Raw genomic sequence first — 20,435 nt, 5'->3', positions numbered from 1 at the left:
TGCTTAACAAGAAAATATCAGCCTTAACAACTGTTTGGTAGCACTTAAAAGTTTTGTGTATACCGGCCCTGTTTACTTACCGTCACAGTTCATTTTTTGCTGATTTTAGCCCAACTTTTACAGGGGCGGATCCAGGTGGGGTCATAGGGTCCAGACCCCCAACTGGGTGGGCTCGCTTTGTTCGCCATGGTCCCACATCCACAACTTCTTGGACCCTCCCACCCCCATTTGATATTCCTGGATCCACCCCTGATTTGTCTATAACATTTCTTTTTTTTTTTTATGTATTTTCTCCCTCTCGTCCCACACTGCAGGACTCTCAAACATGCAGGCGATCAAAATCTCTACTTCCACCATGAAAAATACTGTATTAATAAAAACACCTCGCACAATTAGCCCCGCCTCAACATGTCTACCCGCGCAGTTAAGCGGGAAAAGAATGTTCTGTTCATTCTGGCAAACTTGTCAGCGCGTGCAACCAGCGCCGACAAGCTTCAACATGCTTCTACTGTTTGCGGCCGCACTTGATAGCATGGTCACATTCATGACGCTTGTCAGTGCCGGTCGGTGCTGGTAACCAGCAAGCGGGTAACATGCTCTCTTTGTGTTCTTACCCTTAGGGTTGAAGTTTTGTGATCCAGGTCAGGGATTTTTCCTGCTTTTTGAAGTTCCACCAGATTATGTGGACATTTTTGCAGCCTTAACACTGCTTCATGTTAGAAAATGTTCCTGCCTGAGAATGCAGCCAGACCCTTGGTCAAGGCAGGCACTTACTAGGGATGCTCTGTGAAAGGAATATCACAGTTCCCCAGACTCTTCCCCTCAGTCATAAAATGAGAATTCCAAGTTCAGTCCTTTATTTTTGCCATTGAAGTTACTGTATTCCTGTTTTCAGTAAGTAGAAAATAAAGAAAGTGTACCACAGTAGCTGATTTAATTTTGAGTTACATCATAATTACTCCTGACAGTACAGTATGATGTTTACAATTACTGTACAGTATTATACCTTAACAAATATTTTGAAATACTGTACAATGATGATTTATAGTATGCTGCATAAAATTAACTAAGAGAAAACTACCCAGTTTTGTGAGTGGTCAATCTCTGTTGCACCATTTTGTTAGTTTGATATTTGGTTGTTGTAGTTTCTGTAGACAAAGTTACATCATGCCATAGTAGTTGAACATTTGCTGCAATCACATCATTTATGTTTTTACCAGTTTTTCTTCCTGTCTCTGAGGTTGTGATGGAACATTGCATTTAGTAAGAGAAACTAACTGCATCTATATGTACTGTAGTGCATTCCTTGCAGTTCCTTTTTCAAAAAGTTCATCTTTGTGTTGGTTCAAAATTATCTTGAAATATTGCAATGTGCATTTGCAGACTTCAACAACTTCCAGTCCAAACATGAAGTCTGGTCGGCCGTCCTTCAGTGGATCAGTTGGTAGACCAGCTTGGGTGGAGAAAGAACTGGCTGGAAGAATTAAGGTGAGACAAGACCACCATAGATATTGATAAATGGCAAGTTCATTTGCAAAGCACATTGTTATCACACACTGAAGATTCACTGTGTATAGAATCTTTATTTACTTTTATTTAGATTGCTACTTGTAGTACAGTACTAGAAAGTTGAATTATGATTATGCATGGAGTTTTATTTAGTACATACTATGGAATCTGGGTAGTACTTGAACTATGTAGGAATTTGTAATGTAATCCTCTGAAAATTTAACTTCTTCATACGAGTACTACTGTATATTGAATATAAGTTAAGGTTTGTTAATTATTTGAAAAAACCTACCGGTATGCAAAATGTGGCATTGATGTCATAAATTATAATAATGATATAGGCAAGTAATTGTAAGCAACATTTATGTAATGTGTAATTGTGTATAGAAAAATGATTATCTGAATGTTATTATGATTATATACTGTAAGTCAAAAGTTTCATAATTGGAACTGGATAGGGAAGTATTTTTGCAGCAAATTCTCAGGTAATTTTAATGCATTTGTGTAGTTTTTGCATGGCTTACTGATGTAAGGTGTTTGTTACGAAGTACTATACTGTACTGTGTTTTGGAAAAATATGAATACCTGTACAGCTATCTCTGGATTTACACTGTACAGTAGTTACGTTCTTGAGAATGGCCGTGTAAATCAAACTTTACTAGGTAGTAGGTAGTTGGCAACTATGAAACAGGGAGGTACTACAGCCTGGGAAGATATTGAAAGCATAAAGTGTTGTGTAATGGTAGCCCCTGTTGCCATATGGCATCACAAAAATTGTGACCAAGTCCCAGGTTGCTGATCTGAATTTCTGCAACGACGTTCCCTAAGCTACGAAGTGAAATACAAGATCATTCAAGATTTGGAGAAAGGAACACGTCAAGCTGATCTCGCACGCCAACATGGAGTCAACGAATCTACGATTCGTACTATTAAGAAGGATGCAGCCAAGATCAAAGAACACATGAGAATCACAAAGTCTGCAGGTGCTTCAATGATCAAGTAATGCCAGAAGAAGGTGCTGCTAAAGGTTGAAAATTTGCTGGTGAGTTACTTGATTCGTCAGGCGTGACGCAACATGGCGGTGGACACGCGATCCGTTCAAGAGTACGCCCGTGAACTGTACGCAGCAGTGTCACGTAAGATGGGAATTGCAGAGCCCAAACCCTTCAATGTTCCTCTGGTTGGCTGCATAGGTTTAAGAAGAGGAACAAGATCACCAACATCAACATTGGTGGTAAAGAAGCGAGTGCTGACTGTGCGGCGGCTAGAGATTTTCCTCCGTTCCTACGTGAGGTTATGGAGGAAGGGCAGTACACCGACGACCAGGTGCTCAACATGGACGAATCCGGTCTCTTTTGGAAAAAGCTACCTTCCAAGACCTTCGTTGTCCAGTCTGCCAGCAAGATTCGGGGCCGGAAGTTGCAGAAGGAGCGCATCACCATCCTCTTTACCACCAATGCCTCTGGTACCTGTAAACCCAAGTTATTGGTGATTCACACAGCCCGCAAGCCGCACACCTATAAGAACGTGGACATGAGCAAGATCAATGTCCACTGGCTGACCGCACGTAAGGCGTGGATGTTCTCTGCTCTGTCACTCTCCTGGTTTGATGACTGTTTCGTTCCCGACGTGAAGAAATTCTGCGAGCAACAGAATGTTCCATTCAACATTCTGTTGCTCCTTGACAACGCACCAGGACACTCGCCACTACTTATGGATCATCACCGCGACGTAAAAGTGGTCTTCCTTCCTCCCAACACTACGTCATTAATCCAGCCCATGGGCCAGGAGTTGATCTGCAATGTGAAAGCTGCATACTCTGCAAAAAAATTTAAGCTCCTGAACAACTGTACCAACACCAAGGATGAGTTGCGTAACCTGGGTGACACCGATAGCGAGAGCAAAAGCGGCGAGGACAAGGAACAAGAGGTGGTGAATCAAGAAGTTCTCGTCAAACAGTTTTGGAAAAAATTTTACGTCAAACAAGCTGTGGACTTCTTGGTGGAGGCATGGGATCAGCTGTCTATAGCTACGATTCGTCACACATGGAGGCATGTGTTGCATGGTATACCAGATGAGAGACGGAGTCGACCTGTGACTGGTGAGGTTCAGTCTGTGACAGTGGCATTGGACCTTGCAAGAGAAGCTGCGCACAGTATTACAGCTGAAGGCTTCTCCGAGACCACCAACGAAGACATCCTGGAGGTGATCAGAGATCCTGAAATGACTGCCGACGAGATGTTGGAAGATGATCACGTCAGTGAAGAGGAAGGTGGTGCATCAATCCCAGAAGAACACAAGTTAACGCATAGTAATATTAAGGGTGCCATCGAGTGTGCAGAGAAATTGAAGCTCTTCCTTTCCAACGACCATGACGATGACCGCTATGAAGTCTTCCATACCCGGCTGGTGCAGGCTATAGAGCCGTACATCAAGGTGTATCAAGACAACATCAACACTAGCCGTCAAAAAAGCATTACCGAGTTCTTTGCCCGCAACCCACCACAGCCAGCCAGAGCCAGTGATAGTGACAGTGAAGGTGACTTTGAGGGAATTGTCAGGGAGGCCCTGACAACTATGACGGATAGTGATGGTGATTCTCCAAGTGATGGTGATTCACCTGAGGGCCAGTAATCTGCCCTCTGCCTCGGAACTAGCCTCCATCCCTGTATGCCGACCCATCTCTTCTACTAACGTAAGTGTTAAACCTAACCTTTAGTTTTCCTAACCTAACCTTTATTTTTCCTAACTTAACCTTTATTTTTCCTAACCTAACCTCTTCTACATTAATTGTGTGTGCATACCATCATAAAGTTAAGATAATATTTTTACTACAACATAGTTTTGTGTCGTCAAAAAGTGGAGTTTGGGGGTCGGGCCAGTCTCTATTGGAATTAATCCCATATGTTCTGCTGTTCACTTTACGCAGATTTCACTTTCCGCGGTACCCTGTGGGTTCAATTGACCGCGTAAATCGGGGTACCACTGTACAGTATTGCCTTGTTGGCTGAAAAATAAAAACTTCATCTTACTCCAAAAGTCACTTATTTCTCAGCACTATATACTGTACCTATATGTTTGTGCATACATATTTAAAATCCTTTCACGGGTGTTGCTTGTGGGTTCAAATTTTATGATTTTTCAAAGACCAAAATGCAGGATCACACACATATAGATTATGAGATTTGAAAAAAAAAAAAAAATAGGCTTATTGGTCACCTTACAAGGTGTAAGTTGTTTTATGAGAGAGAAAGAGAAAGAGAGTACTACTAGTGTTGGTGCAACTGTCTATACTGTATAGGGGGTTACTTGGATTAGGTGATAGGGATTAGTGCAACCCTGTAAGAAGTTTATACTACCTGTACTAACTGTTTGAATTAATCTCGAAAAATAATCTTAGGTGATAATGGATATTGAATTAATGTAGCCACAGTACAGTTCAAAACTGCATTGTTTAGGGCAAATTTTCAAGATGTGCTAACAATACCATAAAGTTCAGTCTTTTCGTAGGATCAATCTATTCCATCAGTCCAATGAAAATTGCAAGGATAGGCATTTCATATGTTTTAGCAGTATTGAGTGCACTAAAACCTTTATAATTTATTAGTCAATGCAGGTCTTCCCTGCCTCAGTTGACTACATTTAATTAAATTTTGCTATTTTATGAAGATCCTATTTCTTCCACATTCTTGCTCTGTTTGAGAAAAATTTTAAGTCATGTGACTGGCTGGGTTGGATATGTGAAGCTCATGTGACCAGTGCAGGCACAGGTGGACTACACTATGCAATTGGGCTGTGTGAGGCTTTGTTGGAGTGGGTGGAGCGGTGAGTGAGGAGTCACCTGAGGCAGCCCACATACTTCCTCACTTAATGTTGCACTTTCCTTAGTTGTGTACAACTTATGCTGCTGTCTTCTCATCTTATTGGTTGTGGATTTGTCATTGCTGGTGCAGTGGTGCAGTATCATCACTGAACCCCTGTACTTATTCCACTGAAGAAGCGAAAGTGGACACATGGAAATATTTTACTGTACAGTCAACCCTCGCTTTACGCGGTCCCACATTCCACGTTTACGCGGTACCCTGCCGAAACCGGAATGCTCACATTCCGCGGTGCGTGTACCCCTTTACGCGGAGAGCGGCTGGCGAGCCGCGCCATTTTTGGTTCCAAACCTCCCGCCATCTCTTCCGCCCTCTCCCGCCATCCACCATGTTGTGTAAGCAGGGTGCGCACAAGGTCGCCCAGTCATCAAAACATTACCGAGTTCTTCACCCGCCACCCACCACAGCCAGCCCAAGTCAGTGATAGTGATAATTATAGTGAGGATATGGACTTCTATGGACTTTGAGGGGTTTGACAAAGAGGCACTGCAAGCCTCTGTGGTGGATAGTGATACAATTGATACAACCCCCCATCCGCGTGTGCCCAGCCATCTTTTCTACTAATGTAAGTGTTAAAAAACCTAATATTATTGATATTTCTCTTAATTATTAATTGTGTGTGCATACCATCATAAAATTAAGAAGTTATTTTTACTACAACGTAGGTATTGTGTCTGAAAAAGTGGAGTTTGGGGGTCGGCCCGGTCTCTATTTCAATTAATCCCATATGTTATGTTGTTCACTTTACGCGTTTCTCACTTTCCGCGGTACCCTGTGAGTTGAATTAATCGCGTAAAGTGAGGGTTCACTGTACTGTATTGAGGCAAACTGGAGTAGGTGAATGTGTGTATGCACTTAGTTATCTGTTTAGCCTTGGGGAAAGCACAAATCATACCATTAAGAAGAATGCCAACAAAATAAGGAACTCACTGATGTGCTAAGCAGTTCTCAGCAAAGATAATAACAAGAATAAGAAATGCCCAGGTAGAAGTACAGTAGTACAGGTACCTGTTTTATTTTATTACATATTTTTTTTTTTAGGTGATTTTTCCTAAGATTTATTCTGAAGGTGTTAGAAATGATGATTTTGTTTAGGGGGGATCAGTAAAAGTCCTTCAACACATTCCTATTAAACACTGTACTATACTGTACAGTACATATAGTAAGTGGCTCTTTTTATGCAACCATTTATTTTAACTTCCCCTGCATAAAGCAGGCATCTGCTGCATTTTGTAATTTTACATAATTCTGATACTTTTGGAAATTCTGTATTTCAGCTCTTCTACTTTTTCAATAATTGCAAATAACTCTTGAAAATGACCATATGGTGTCTAGCATGGGTGATCCATAGTGAGCAGAAGCACTGTCCATCACACTAAATTTTTTTTTTTTGCAGTTTAGAAGATTAAATTGTCTCATAATGTCTTCCAAGAAAGGTGTTATTATTTCTACATGATCTATTAAGAAAACTGCATCAAAACCATAAGAAAATTCAAAAGTTTGACAAGTGCTGATAAGTTAAAGAGCTGGAAGATCAAGAGTGGAGGTTCACTACACAAGATTTTCGAGAATTTCGAAATAATTACATTTCCTGATACTGTATCACATGCAGTAAGGGTAAATTGCATAGTTATGCAATGAAACTTGAGGATCCAAGAGAAGCCACAGTGAAGAGAAAGCAGATAAAATCAGTGAAAAATAAGTTAGAACAGGCAATGTGCACAACTGATTGTAATACAGCATTGTACTTACAGTATTTTGACAAGGGTAGAGCCTGTTATGCTAAATTATGGAGGTTTTAAAGTATAGAATGCCTTCCCAAAGTTGTTTTGTTAATTTACTCATCAACCCAACTTCCCCTTTACCAACTCCTTTCTGCTAGACAGAATAAATGTAAACACAGTTTGGGTATTCTAAGACATGTTTATGTACTGTACTGTAAAGATAGGTTAAATTCTGATGATTTAAATACTTTTTTTTATTAATTTTGAAGTAGTACTTTATCATTTTCATATCCCTGCACTTTGTTATTAAATATTAGAAAAATCTATAGTAACTACTTCACCGCGGATAATGAGGACTCCCTGTGCTTTTGATATACGGGGGCCCCCAAAGTTCGAGGATTTTTATTTTTCGGTCCTCTATTATTCGCGGATGACACCCTGGATGTACACAAGAATGTCTGTGGGTAGTTTTAAAGTTGCCGCCATTTTTGCGGCTGGGACTGGTAGCCATTCGTTCTAGAGACAGTAATTTCCTTTACCTGTACTGTATTGTGTGTGTGTAATAATAATAATAATAAACGGTTTATTAATAGAGTTGCAGCCGGTGGCTGAAAATATACAGACTTACATTTGATTTAGACAAAATGATATAATATGCATTAAATACATTTACAGGGCTGTACAGTACATAAATCAGGAGTTGTTTATTATTTTAACAATAGATGGGATGGTGCTGTTCTTATATCTATCGGTGCGGGCTCTTATGGGCTGTATTTTGTTGTAGTGGTGGACTGCGCGAGTTGGGTGGGGGGCTGCAGGTGGCGATGACGGGGGTGGTGCAGTAGTCCACTGCCAAACCTTTCCAGTGCTTGGTGGTGGTCACTGAGGGATGGCATTTCCAGGGTGGAGAGAGCGTTGGTATAGCCGGAGTATTCTGCGCCGAGCATGATTCTGCAGGCTCTTTTCTGTACCTTCTCTAGCTGACGTTGTTGGGTGGAGTTGAGAGAAGACGACCAGGCTGGTGACGCATATGTAAGTTTGGGGAGAATAAAGGCGTTGTAGATGGTCCTCAGCTCTGGCGTGGGTGTCCCAAGTAACCTAAGTCGTCGTAGCATGTAGAGACGGTACGAGGCTGCCTTGACTGTGCTATTTACATGGGCCTTCCAGTCAAGTTTGTTGTCTATAGTTACACCCAGGAGTTTGGCAGACTGCACCAGCTGGAGAGGATGGGCACCCACTGTGACTGCTGGGGTTTGCACTGGAGTGGTGGCGGTATTGATGTGCATGACTACGGTTTTGGTGTGGTTGATGGTGACCTTGTTCTCCGTAGTCCATGCCTGTAGCCTGTCCAGGGTGCCTTGCAGCGATGAGTAGTCTGGTTGTTGTTGTCCACTGAAACCCCAACAGTGCAAAGGTACTTCCACCTGTCCGTGAAGTCCACAAGGGCAACGGCCAGTGATGTCTTGCGTTTCTGCAAGTTTTTGTGCAGAAAATCCAGAAAGCTCACCAAGCAGTGTGATGTAGAGGAGGTCCTCATATTGCCAAATTGCTGTGGATCAATTGACTGATAGATACTGGCAAATGCCCACTCAAAAACAAAGTCCTCACAAAGTAGACTGGGTATGGGGGTAATGGCAACTGGCCTGAGGTCGTTAGGGGACTGTGGGGTGGTGACCTTGGGGATGGGGGTGACAAATGCGGTTTTCCATTCATTAGGGCATTTGCTTTGTCTGAGGGATGCATTAATAATAGAACAGAGGGGGGTGGCAAGTTCGACTGCAAACTCCTTGTATATTTTGATTGGGAGGTCAATTGGGGTCGTGGAGCGTTTGGATTTAAATTTCAGGAGTTTGTTGGCGATTTCATATGGTTGGAACACTGGGAGGGGGGAGGGGGAAGGTAAGTAAGCTGGGAGGAGAGTGAGGTCAAGACTGGGTAAGGTATGACATATGGTAGCAAAATGGTTATTAATTATCTCAGCTGCCTCCTCACTAGGTAAATGTGAGATGAAAGGAAGTGTGGGAGACTGACGGTTGAGACCACAGAGATCTTTTACCTTGGAGTACCACTGACCGATGCCGACTTCCTTGAGGCCGTGCACTTTCCTGGGATAATAAGCCTTCGTGGCAGACTTGATTTCCCTGATGACCTGGTTACGTAGACTTTTGTACATTCGGTTGTTTGTGTAGTATGCCTTGTTGCGCTGCTCAATAAGTCTTTTTATGCGGGGCATAATCCACGGGATATCATCGGGGTGGATCCTCAGTGTCTTGGCTGGAAAGAAGTGGTGGTAGGCTTTGGTGAGAGTGTCCAGGTAATTATCCCACTTGTTCTGCACATCGTCTACTGTGATCACTTCAGTCCAGGGATACCGGGTTATCCATTGTCCAAAATGCTGCATAGCAGAATCGGGGGTGGGTCGGTAAGTCCTGGTGGCAACTGGCGGTGGTGAGAAGGTGGGGGTAGGTGACCACAGTAGGGACAGGTGGGGGCTGCGTCCCATGGGAGGCAGCGGCTGGGGGGGAAGGTAGTGGTTACCGAGATCAGTCATAATGAGGTCAAGGGTGGCATTGCCATGTGTGGGAAAGTCTACTATTTGTGTAAGGTGGAGGTGTTGGGTGATGTCTAACTCATTGAAGTCACTGCATATCACTAGTTTAGCACATGGAAATCTGGATCTCAGGGAGTCAGCAGTGTCTATAATATGAGTAATCAGTACATTGGCGATTGGTACGCGGAGGGGATGATAGCATACACAGACAATGAGGGAGGCAAGCTGACGGGGGTGGGAGGTGGGAGTGACCTGAACCCACAAGGCTTCTACATCTTCAGGTACATTAACACCTAGGGGTGATGGTTTAAGGTCACTGCGACAGTACAGCACTACACCCCCACCTCTCCTGTCCTTTCTAAGGTGGTGAAATAACTCATAGTTTTCTATGGCACAGATCTCGGGAACAATTTGCCACGTCTTGGTAATCGCCACAATACCTGCACCAACTGACCTCCTCCACCTTGTTGCATAAAGATGTGACATTGGACAGCAGTAGGGATGGTAGGCTGTACCATAGTCGCGGCACTTCATAGCGAGTACACTGTCTTTCAAGTACTGGCTCGACTTTCCTATGCTTGCTCGGTGTGATGATAGGGATTCGTCTGGGAAAGCGGCGACCCCGTCTGCAGCCGCGGTTGTGGAAGATACTCAGCGCCTTTAGTAGAGTGATGGTGTGGGGTGGAGGATAGCCGGCACCAGACTTCAGCCGAAACAGGTCGGTGCGACGATATCGTGCCACTGGAACACACATATTCACAAGTCTGGCACTTACAGTCACTGACACTGACACTGTGTGTGTGTGCGTGCGTGCGTGCGTGCGTGCGTGTGTGTGTGTGTGACACATCCAAATAAATAATAATTAGAAAATCCTCACAAATCATCATAAACAAATTTATTAAAAATGTGACAGTCTACCCTCGGGTCCGTGCTTTATTAATAAAGCACGGACCCGAGGGTAGACACATTTTTAATAAATTTTTTTCTGATTATTTGTGAGAGTATTTTCTCATTATTATTTCTTTGTATGTGTTTTGTGTGTGTGTGTGTGTGTGTGTCTACACACACACACACACACACACACACACACATATATATAGGTAAAAGAAATAATTGTCCTAAGGGCAAACACATAAAGGGAATACAGGTATACATTTCTTTGTACATAAGTAAAAATGTCCCCCCCCCCCACCCCATCTGCAAATTCGTGTTCATTTTGAGAACCTAACCCCTGCGAATTTGGGAGGCCCCCTGTATTAATAAGCAAATTATTTTATGTAACCTATTTGTCTTTACAGAAAACATCAAATCGTTGTTTTTAATTAGATTTTTTGCCAAATGGTCATTATTTGCCCTGAAAAGTATGAGATGATGGGCATTTATAACTGCTTGTGATTGTTATATTTTTGGATGGTAAATTCGCGAAAGGTATAGGAATTAAATGTACCGGTACGTATGAAATTTTTAAGAGGAACCTTTGTATCCTTTTCTAAGATTTTTTTGTGACTTTGGGTTTGAGGAAGACTTTGTGATTGCTTGGTGTCATAATGCATGTCTACTTATGCCTTGATTTCCTAGCCACCTTTTACAGTCTGCTCTTCCATAGAATGGCAGAATATAAAAAAAAATGTAAGTTTCCATGAACTTTGAGGATTTTATTTTACCTTTGTTCTTTTTTACATTCTTAGAAATATTAATGACCTCCCTCAGAAAACTTGGTTACTTGTAAATCTATTAAGTTTATTTTGGTCATTGATTTTTTATTTTGCAAGTTTATTTTTATGATGAGATGGTAGAGAGGGTACAAAACTTTAAAGGTCACCATGGTGAAGGGTAAACCTTGTACTGTACGGTATATTGAGGGAGGGTGTGTGAGGCAAATTTAAATTTGGAGGTTGAGTGAAACACCTCAATGAAGAGGAAAGAACAAAACATTTATATACTGGCAGGGATGATGCAATGAAGAAGGGAGTACAGAGTATTTAGGGACACATTATCATGATGGGGAGAACACAGAACTTAAAGTAATGTCACAATAACAGGTGGAATAGAGTCTATTCAGGGATATCATGGTACATTTAACATATTAAGGTAAAATGGGAGACTTCAGTATATTTATGGATGCCTTGGTGTAAGGAAAAGCTTAGTATATTTTAGAGATACTGTATCATCATGAAGGGGATATAACTTAATTTATACAATAATTGAAATGTAATACATATTTCATTGTAGGTGCTAAACAATAACACTGTACAGTAGACAGATATGTTGAAGTGTATATTGTTTAGTATTTTCATCCAGAGGTTTAAAGCAGTTGACTTCTTTCTTGCTTGACTTACTTGGATGTGACTGTTTGGAGTAGTGGGGTATAGGCTATTTAATTATGTGAGCAACTGTATTTTCACGAGGCATTTACTGCAGTATCATATTTATATGCAAGGATTGTACTTGAAATGTTCCATATACAGTCAAATGGGAGCTTTGGTAACCTAAAGCTGGTATTGTTTACAGTGAATAATATAAACATCAGGATGTTTTCATTAGGTATAATAAGAGAAAAAGGAGAATTACTGTTTCAATGTTTAAAAAAAAATTACTTGTATTCAACATATGTATGAAGAATTCAGAAAATTTGAAAAGCAAAACAAAAACAGATAGGGATTGCTTGTAAGTGAGTAGTGGAGGTGATGGAAAAAGTGATACTGTACCACAGGTGTTCAGAGTATTTAGTGGTTTGTGGTAGAGATTATTGATAATATGCATTTGGTGTTAATAAAATTAGTAAAGGTGCTGGATGGGGATTGCATCATGTAATGCATGTGTCTAATTCTTTTCATTTACGTAACAGAGTAGAATTTTGCTGCTATAAATATTTTAATATAGAAAGTGTTGAAGATGTTTCAGTGAATCCTAATAAAGTCAGTCATTCATAACAGTTTTCAAAGTTATTAATGGTGTATTTTTTATTAACCCTTTCAGTGATAAGTTTTCTCGTATACCGTATGTACAGTACACTGATGTTCCGATGCACAGTGTTGTAGAGAATTAAAAAAAGAACAAAACCTTTGGCATGAATATACAGCATACAGTAATACAGGTATCCATCATGATATGAACGTTCTAGATAAAAAAAATTCACTAATCCTAATTTCCTAAAGTGACAACTTTTTAGAGATACGAAAGTTTCCCCCGCTTATACGAATTTGGGTCTGGGCAAAAATTAAAATCGCGTGCACCACATTAGCGTATTGAAATGATTTTCCACAACTTCTATAGTTTCATTACATGTAACATTGCGAGGCAGTTGGGCTGGCGAGTCGGCAGCACAGTTATAGCGAAGGCCCTGGCTCTAATTGCCTCCACACACGTTCACTTCTCAAACATACACACCCATGCTCTCCATTTTAATATTTTATATTATAGGATTGTATTTTATTTACTACTAAGCCACATTAGAGTATTGTAATGATTTTTTGACAACTTTTATCGTTTCATTACAAGCAACAATAAACGCAGCAGCTAGGCTAGTGAGTTGAAGACGTAGTAGTTATAGGTAGCCCACCAACAACACACACGTTCACTTCTTAAACATACACCCCATGCTTTTTATTTTTCTTATTTTAAAGTTTTATATTATATTTTATTTATTTCTAAGCAACATCATTTATGCTACTATACAGTGGAATATCTGTTAAAGAAGTCCATTTTTCCGAGACGTGTGCCGGGAGTCACCTGGCTTGTCCATCTTGGGGGAGAGATGTGCAGACAGACCTCCATAAGGTAATATACCAAAGTTAAACTGTATTTTATTTTTTTTGGTGTGTGCGTCTTTGGTAGTAAATTAGAGTAGTTGTGTACTATTTATCATTAGTTAGGTAGGTTTTGTTCTTGTTATGAACCGATTACGTTATTCGGGAATGATATGAGGTTATTTTTGTCGTTTGGAACCGAACCCTATTTTTCCCATTCGTATCTCGAGGGATACCTGTAGTTGGCCGAGCCACACATACACATGCACACAACTGTGTATGTGTGTGTGTGTGTGGGAAGGGTTAAGGTTTAGAAAAAGGACAGGTGACTATCATCCTGGTGGAAAAATGTAAAAATTATAAAATACAGACACAATATTTACAACAGATTTGTAAAGAATTTTTAGTGGTATAATTGTTAGTCATGCACTGAAAGGGTTAATGAAGTACACATTAGAATATTGAATTTTCTATCTGATGTCCGTATGAAGGGTTTTGCAATTGAATGTTTTTGCTTCATTATTGGGTTTAAATAAGCCTAATGGAAAGTTACTTGTATTTATTACTGCACCTCACTAGCAGGTAATTGAAGTACAGGTTGGACGTCTTTAATCCGGTAAGCTTGGGACCAGACCAGTTTTGTATTAGCGAAAATTCCGAACCATTGAAGCCGAGGTAAAAAAAAAAAAAAAAAGAAACGGCAAAATAATGCATAAAATGGACCAGACTAATTTCTTCAGTATAGACACCTTTTCTAAAATACTGTAGTTAATGTCACAAGCTTACGTTTCACTGCATTACAACCACTTCCACTGCTTGCTGGTCTCTTAGGAGGCATATTTAGGGGTAAATTATAAGTATTTAAAGGTAAAATAGTGGCAACAGCCACTAGAAGTGAGCTATGACACCGTCCCTAACCATGGAAGCTGCTGGACTATCGGGTCCCAGATTAGCGGGGTCTAACCTGTACAGTACAGTAAATTACCTGTACTCTTTTCTGCATTGATTGTGGATAATTAGATATGGAGTAATCTATGTGGTTAATAAGTTAGAAAAAAGAGTTAATTGACAGTGACTTGGCACAGTCTGCTGCATAGTGAATGCTCTGAAAAGCCTGACATGTAAGGATTACAAATTCTCATCATTTGTTATGCTTTGCATGCTGTTTTTATCCCTTAAAGAAGAAAACTGTGTTTAGTAAATACAGTAGAAGTCCAAAAATCCGGACTGCTTGGGGATTGGGTCAGTCCGGATTTTCGGATTTTCTGGATTCTCAGGCAGTACCTTTAAAATTCAAATTTAAGGTGGAATAAAGAAGAGATGAACAGGTACATTTTGATAGTTTATTCATTAGCAAATATAGCATGCTTCATTTATCAAAACGAGCAGTTTTATAGAAATAGCTGTGAATTCTAGAATTTTATTCTTTGCCTTTTTTATATCATAAATTGTAGACTTTCCAATGTCGTATGTTTCCATTAGAACAGTATTGCTCACACCACATTCTAGTTTCTTAATTATTTCAAGTTTGTCACTAAATTTCAACGTGTTCTTTCTCTTCACACAACGAAGTTTATCTACTTTAGGAGCCATTATTATGGGCTTGTACGGTACTCTGTAAATGGAAAGGGTAGGATTCAAAATTACATACGTTGTCACAGTTTGATTGCTCGTTTTAAAGTGGCGACCGCGTGGTCGCTTGTTGTCGCTGTGCAGCTGTGACGCTCCTCAATTGTTTAAAAAAAAAAAATTGAGTTTTCAAAAAGTGTGGATTCTCGGGTGGTTCGGATTTTATTCAAGTATGTACTGTACTTTTTGCAGTTATGTTGTTAACAATATTAAGGAAAATTGTGCTTATGATCTGTATAGAAAATCATTATTCTTTTTATCTACAGTTTTGTTTATTGCAGAAATGAATGAGACAATATTAACAATGATTTTATCATACTACTCTGGACAACAGTTACGCATATTATGATTTCTTATTCCATCTCCAGGTACCTCATTCCTTTGCACTGCACAGCTACACAACACCTACCATCTGCCACTACTGCAAGAAGCTCTTAAAAGGTGAGATTATTTAAAGGTCATCCAAAGCTATTTTTATTATTGCATACCAGTAATCATTTTCAACCTACCAAATTTGTTAATTCAAATGATAGCTTAATTCAAATGATTGCTTGGTTGTTTCAGATTATTCCTTGGACATTTATGATCACTATTATTCACAAATGGTTCTTGTTGTGTATGACTCAGTCAGGCCACACTTTTGGTGAAGTGAAGGTGCTGCTGACGAGGTAGCCACTCTTCCAACCATAAGTAGATTTTATAATTATAAAAGAAAGGGATATTCCCTCAATGTGGAGGATGTCATTCAAGACAGAAGAATATTTCATTAGTATATCCACATACAGTACATTCTCCTCCTCTCCACTTCTCAGTCACAGAAAATGGGTCCCAGTAACTGGATAGATATGATGCTTCCCACTGGGAGAAAAAGAATGGTGCTGAGAACTCTACCAATCGAAAAGAAAGTGAAGATGAGACAGAATTGCTGCTGGGGTGTCCATGAATGTTATATTATATGTGAGGAGTTTGGGCTGAAGTGGAGCACTTTTATGATATCAGCCAGGTTTAAGTGGTTACTAGATATAAATGCAATTAAATAATAATGTAACTAAATATAAAGTGTAGCACAATACAAGTGTGAATACAAGTTTTGTAAGTGTAAGCAGCCCCTCATTGTCCTCCACCCCAAGATTCATTTATTACAATAAAAGTAAGTGCAGTGTAAAATTATACTGTTAAGGTAACTTTGATATTTTTTAGGGAAGGGATTTTTCAGCATAAGGGTGGTTGAAAGCACCTGTGGGGGGGTTTTTGTGTAAGTTCTAGATAAGTTGGACGTCCTTGAGCCCCAAATAGTTTGACTTAGGGAGGTCTTCCTACAGTATATGAAAAACTCGGGCTTTTTACCAAAAAATTAGACGTTGATATATACACACACACACACACACACACACACATACATACATACATATATATATACATATATATATATATATATATATATATATATATATATATATATATATATATATATATATATATATATATATATATATATATATATATATATATATATATATATATATATGTATGTATGTATGTATGTATGTATGTATGTATGTATGTATGTATGTATGTATGTATGTATGTATGTATATATATATATATATATATATATATATATATATATATATATATATATATATATATATATATATATATATATATATATACAGTGACCCCTCGTTAACGAACTCAATCCGTTCCAGAAGGTCGTTCGTTAACCGAAAAGTTCGTTAACCGAAACCATTGTTTCAATGGGTTTTTGGGTAATTGGTTCCAGCTCACCGAAAATTTCCTAAATTCAACAAAAATGGTAGAAAAGTTCACTTACTTTGAGGTGTGTATGTAGAAGGCTCCTGGATGATGATGATGATGATGGGATTTAGAATGGGGGTGGAGGAGAAGGAAGAAGAGAAGGCATTGGGGTGGAAGAGAAGTCACCCCATGGTGCCATTTCACCCATAAAATTTTAGCTCTCTGGTTTAATTCAAGATTATTTTCTTTAAATCAACGCTGCACTGCATTATATATTGTCAATATATAAAATATATTTCAAAATGACCAATAATTTGCTTGGAAACACAGAAAAAAAGCGTTTAGTTGAAGAGAGTCTCAAGCAAGATGTTACCTCCAGTGAAAACAGAGAGAGACTGACGCCTGTTTGCTGTGTAAAGAGGCTGGATGCCGCGCATTAAACTAGTCACTTTACCTTCAATTTTGTTCAATAATTGTTAAAATGACTAAAAAATTGAATATTAAACTTTTAAAATTATTGAATAGTATAAACTTCTTGATATTTACAAAAATAGTAAGGAATTTAAGCCCTAGAACCGATTAATGTATTGGCGGACTGATACTAAAGCTGGTTGCCCTGTCAGTGCAAGCGAAAACATGTTGAGGTCGGTTCGTAAGAAGTTCGTTAAGCGAATTTTTTTTCGTTAACCGAATTGAAGATCCTTATGGAAGGCAGTTCGTTAATCGAAATTACGTTAACCGAGGTGTTCGTTAAACGAGGGGTCACTGTATATATATATATATATATATATATATATATATATATATATATATATATATATATATATATATATATATATATATATATATATATATATATATATATAAGAGAATAATATACTGTACCAGGTAAAAGAAAAATCAAGGTTTAACACTTACGTTAGGTTAGGTTAGAAAAAATCAAGATTTAACACTTACGCCAGGTTAGGTTAGAAAAAATCAAGGTTTAACACTTACATTAGGTTAGGTTAGGTTTAACACTTGCGTTAGTAGAAGAGATGGGTCGGCATAATGGGGGCTGGTTCCGATGGCAGAGGGCAGATTACTGGCCTTCTGGTGAATCACCATCACTATCCACCACATATTGACTGCTTCGATATGAATTTGAATAATGGCATGTACAAACTGGACAGTTTTGTAATTAAGAAGATTTGTAACCAGGTGAAAAGGTTGGGTCACCTTACCCTCTGACCTGACTACCTGCCGTTGCTGTGTTTTTTAAAGATTAGTAGGGTCATTACCTAATACCTGACCATTGTGGACCTGATCTCACCCTCCTCTGTATATATACACTTTATTTTGTACTTCTCCTTAGTCTGTACTCACCCCTGAAGATGTGAATTACACGAAAGCATTTGGGAACTTCGTGTTTTCTTCTTTCCTTGTGGTTATCAGCATATACCTGGATCACGCGCAACTACAGTGATTTACTTGCATATATATACCAGACTTTCACTTTCCGCTGTGCATCTACTCATATACGCTGTGAAGTATAATTTTGTTTTTATTTTTTTTATTTAGCTCATAAAATTCATACAAATTACCCGGCCAGAATATAATTTAAATTGCTGGAATTCTTACAATATGATGATCATTTTGAATATAAACATATCTTTTGTGCAAAATATATGAAGTTTACATTCAAAATATTCCCTGACCTGCAAGGAATCCAGAAATGTCAATTATATTATCCTAACTAAAATCTAGATTTCTGAGGTATTATTTATTACTAAACGTTAAAATCTAGAGTTTTCACCCAAACATTTCTCAGAGAGGTAGGAGCTAGTGAGCTGGGAAGAGAGGGGATTTGAGTCCATTATTTGAATGGACATTAACCTGGCGACTGTATTTCTCTTAAATATTAATTGTGTGAGCATACCATCATAAAATTTAGATGTTATTTTTACTACAACATAGGTATTGTGTCGGAAAAAGTGGAGTTTGGGGGTCGGGCCAGTCTCTATTGGAATTAATCCCATATGTTCTGTTGTTCACTTTACGCGGTTTTCACTTTCCGCGGTACCCTGTGGGTTCAATTGACCACGTAAATACTACTGTATGTGAAATTGGTTTATACACGAGTATATACGAGTATTATATACGGTATATAATTTGATAGACAGGTTAGATAATATTATTTATGCAGTGTACCATTTATATATTATACGCATCTTCAACAGGTCTCTTTCGGCAAGGTGTTCAGTGTAAAGACTGCAAGTTTAATGCTCACAAGAAATGTTCAGAGAGAGTGCCAAAGGACTGTACTGGAGAGGCACCCAAAAAGGGTAAGGATTCATATTTACCTCAAGTGAAATAAAAGAAGTTTGAGGATATCATTATGCCATGAATAGTATACTATGAGTATATCAAGAGAACATTCCTCATAATTTATAAATAAACACCTGAAAATTTCCAGATGATGGGGACACTGGTTCTGATGGTTCTCGTGACGATGAAAGTGACAATGAAGATTCACCACCATCGACGATTCAGTTTGACCCAGAGGGTAATGATGAAGAAAATATCCCAAGGCCAAGGCCACACAGGTAAGTTTGTCAATATGTTTGTGTCAGTTTTTAATAGCTTAGTTTCAACCAAGAACATCAAAACTACCTTCATTAAAATACTGTGAAATTCTACTCTCTCTCTCTCTCTCTCCTTAAAATATTGTAGCAAACAGTCATGTTTCTACTGTATGAATTCTACCAGCTTTTGTATGTGACACTAAAGTTTTAATTGTAAATTTTCTCATTGTTAATAAACTGAGAATAATGCCTCAGCCTGGTTGTTTGATGAACTGGTGGTTTAGTGGTAACATGCATATCTCTCACCAATATGTCAAGGGTGTGAGCCTCAGCCCAGAAACACATTTGTGCTGGGAATTTGATTAAAAGCTTTCTGGGATGCATATGTGGGCGGGCTGCCCTAACCCACCACGTCCACAATGGTGGGTGTGGGACCTTGAACTGTAAGTGAACAGCTAAGGAGGAATGTCTTTTAGCCCATTGTGGGCCAGTGGATTGCTGCCTGACTGCCAACCTTGGTGGCCCAGGTTCGAATCCTGGCACGCACACAGGTGAATATTGTTTAGTCGATTTTGGCCTTTTTGTTGAAAGGGCATACTAAAGAGGAGCACATGTAGTAAGGTAGCTCAAAGAACTAATGACAGTGAATGAGTTAGGCTTTGTATTGCTTTTGATTTGGGGTACCTTGCACTAAAGAAGAAATGAGCCTATAAAAGTACATTTTTATTTATTTATTTATTTACTTATTAATTTTAATTATATTTATTTATTTATTTATTTTTATTTTTATTTTTATTTATTTATTTATTCCTTGTCCATAGTCCATCAGCCAGCAACAACATTCCCCTGATGAGAATTGTGCAGTCTGTAAAACACACCAAACGACCATCGAAGGTGCTCAAAGAAGGGTGGATGGTTCATTGCACAAATAAGGACAGTATGGTAAGTTGAGTAAATATTACAGTAAAAGTTATTTTGTGTACAGCTATAACATGTGACAGCTACGCTATGGTCATAAAAGACCAGATGTGTGGGTGGTTTACTTAGGATGGCTTGAATGCAATTCAGTA

The 20,435-nt window shown here is 39.0% G+C and overlaps 1 protein-coding gene across 5 annotated transcripts in view; it reads left to right on the top strand.

Annotated features, from left to right (window-relative positions):
* Positions 1 to 20,435, top strand: part of LOC121858346 (serine/threonine-protein kinase D3-like) — a 202,407-nt gene that overhangs the window by 139,257 nt on the left and 42,715 nt on the right. For 3 of the 5 annotated variants that reach the window (XM_042354756.1, XM_042354757.1, XM_042354755.1), the window contains 5 exons: positions 1,384 to 1,488; positions 15,412 to 15,484; positions 19,021 to 19,125; positions 19,257 to 19,386; positions 20,187 to 20,307. In XM_042354756.1, the coding sequence (XP_042210690.1) occupies positions 1,384 to 1,488; positions 15,412 to 15,484; positions 19,021 to 19,125; positions 19,257 to 19,386; positions 20,187 to 20,307 (534 nt within the window). The remainder of the gene's footprint in view (positions 1 to 1,383; positions 1,489 to 15,411; positions 15,485 to 19,020; positions 19,126 to 19,256; positions 19,387 to 20,186; positions 20,308 to 20,435) is intronic. The other 2 variants (XM_042354759.1, XM_042354758.1) reach the window with 1 other exon arrangement.

The sequence above is a fragment of the Homarus americanus genome, unplaced genomic scaffold (genome assembly GCF_018991925.1).
Source record: "Homarus americanus isolate GMGI-L3 unplaced genomic scaffold, GMGI_Hamer_2.0 scaffold57980, whole genome shotgun sequence".
In the NCBI taxonomy this organism is placed as follows: Eukaryota; Metazoa; Arthropoda; class Malacostraca; order Decapoda; family Nephropidae; genus Homarus; species Homarus americanus.
This window is presented reverse-complemented; position numbering and strand designations above follow the sequence as displayed.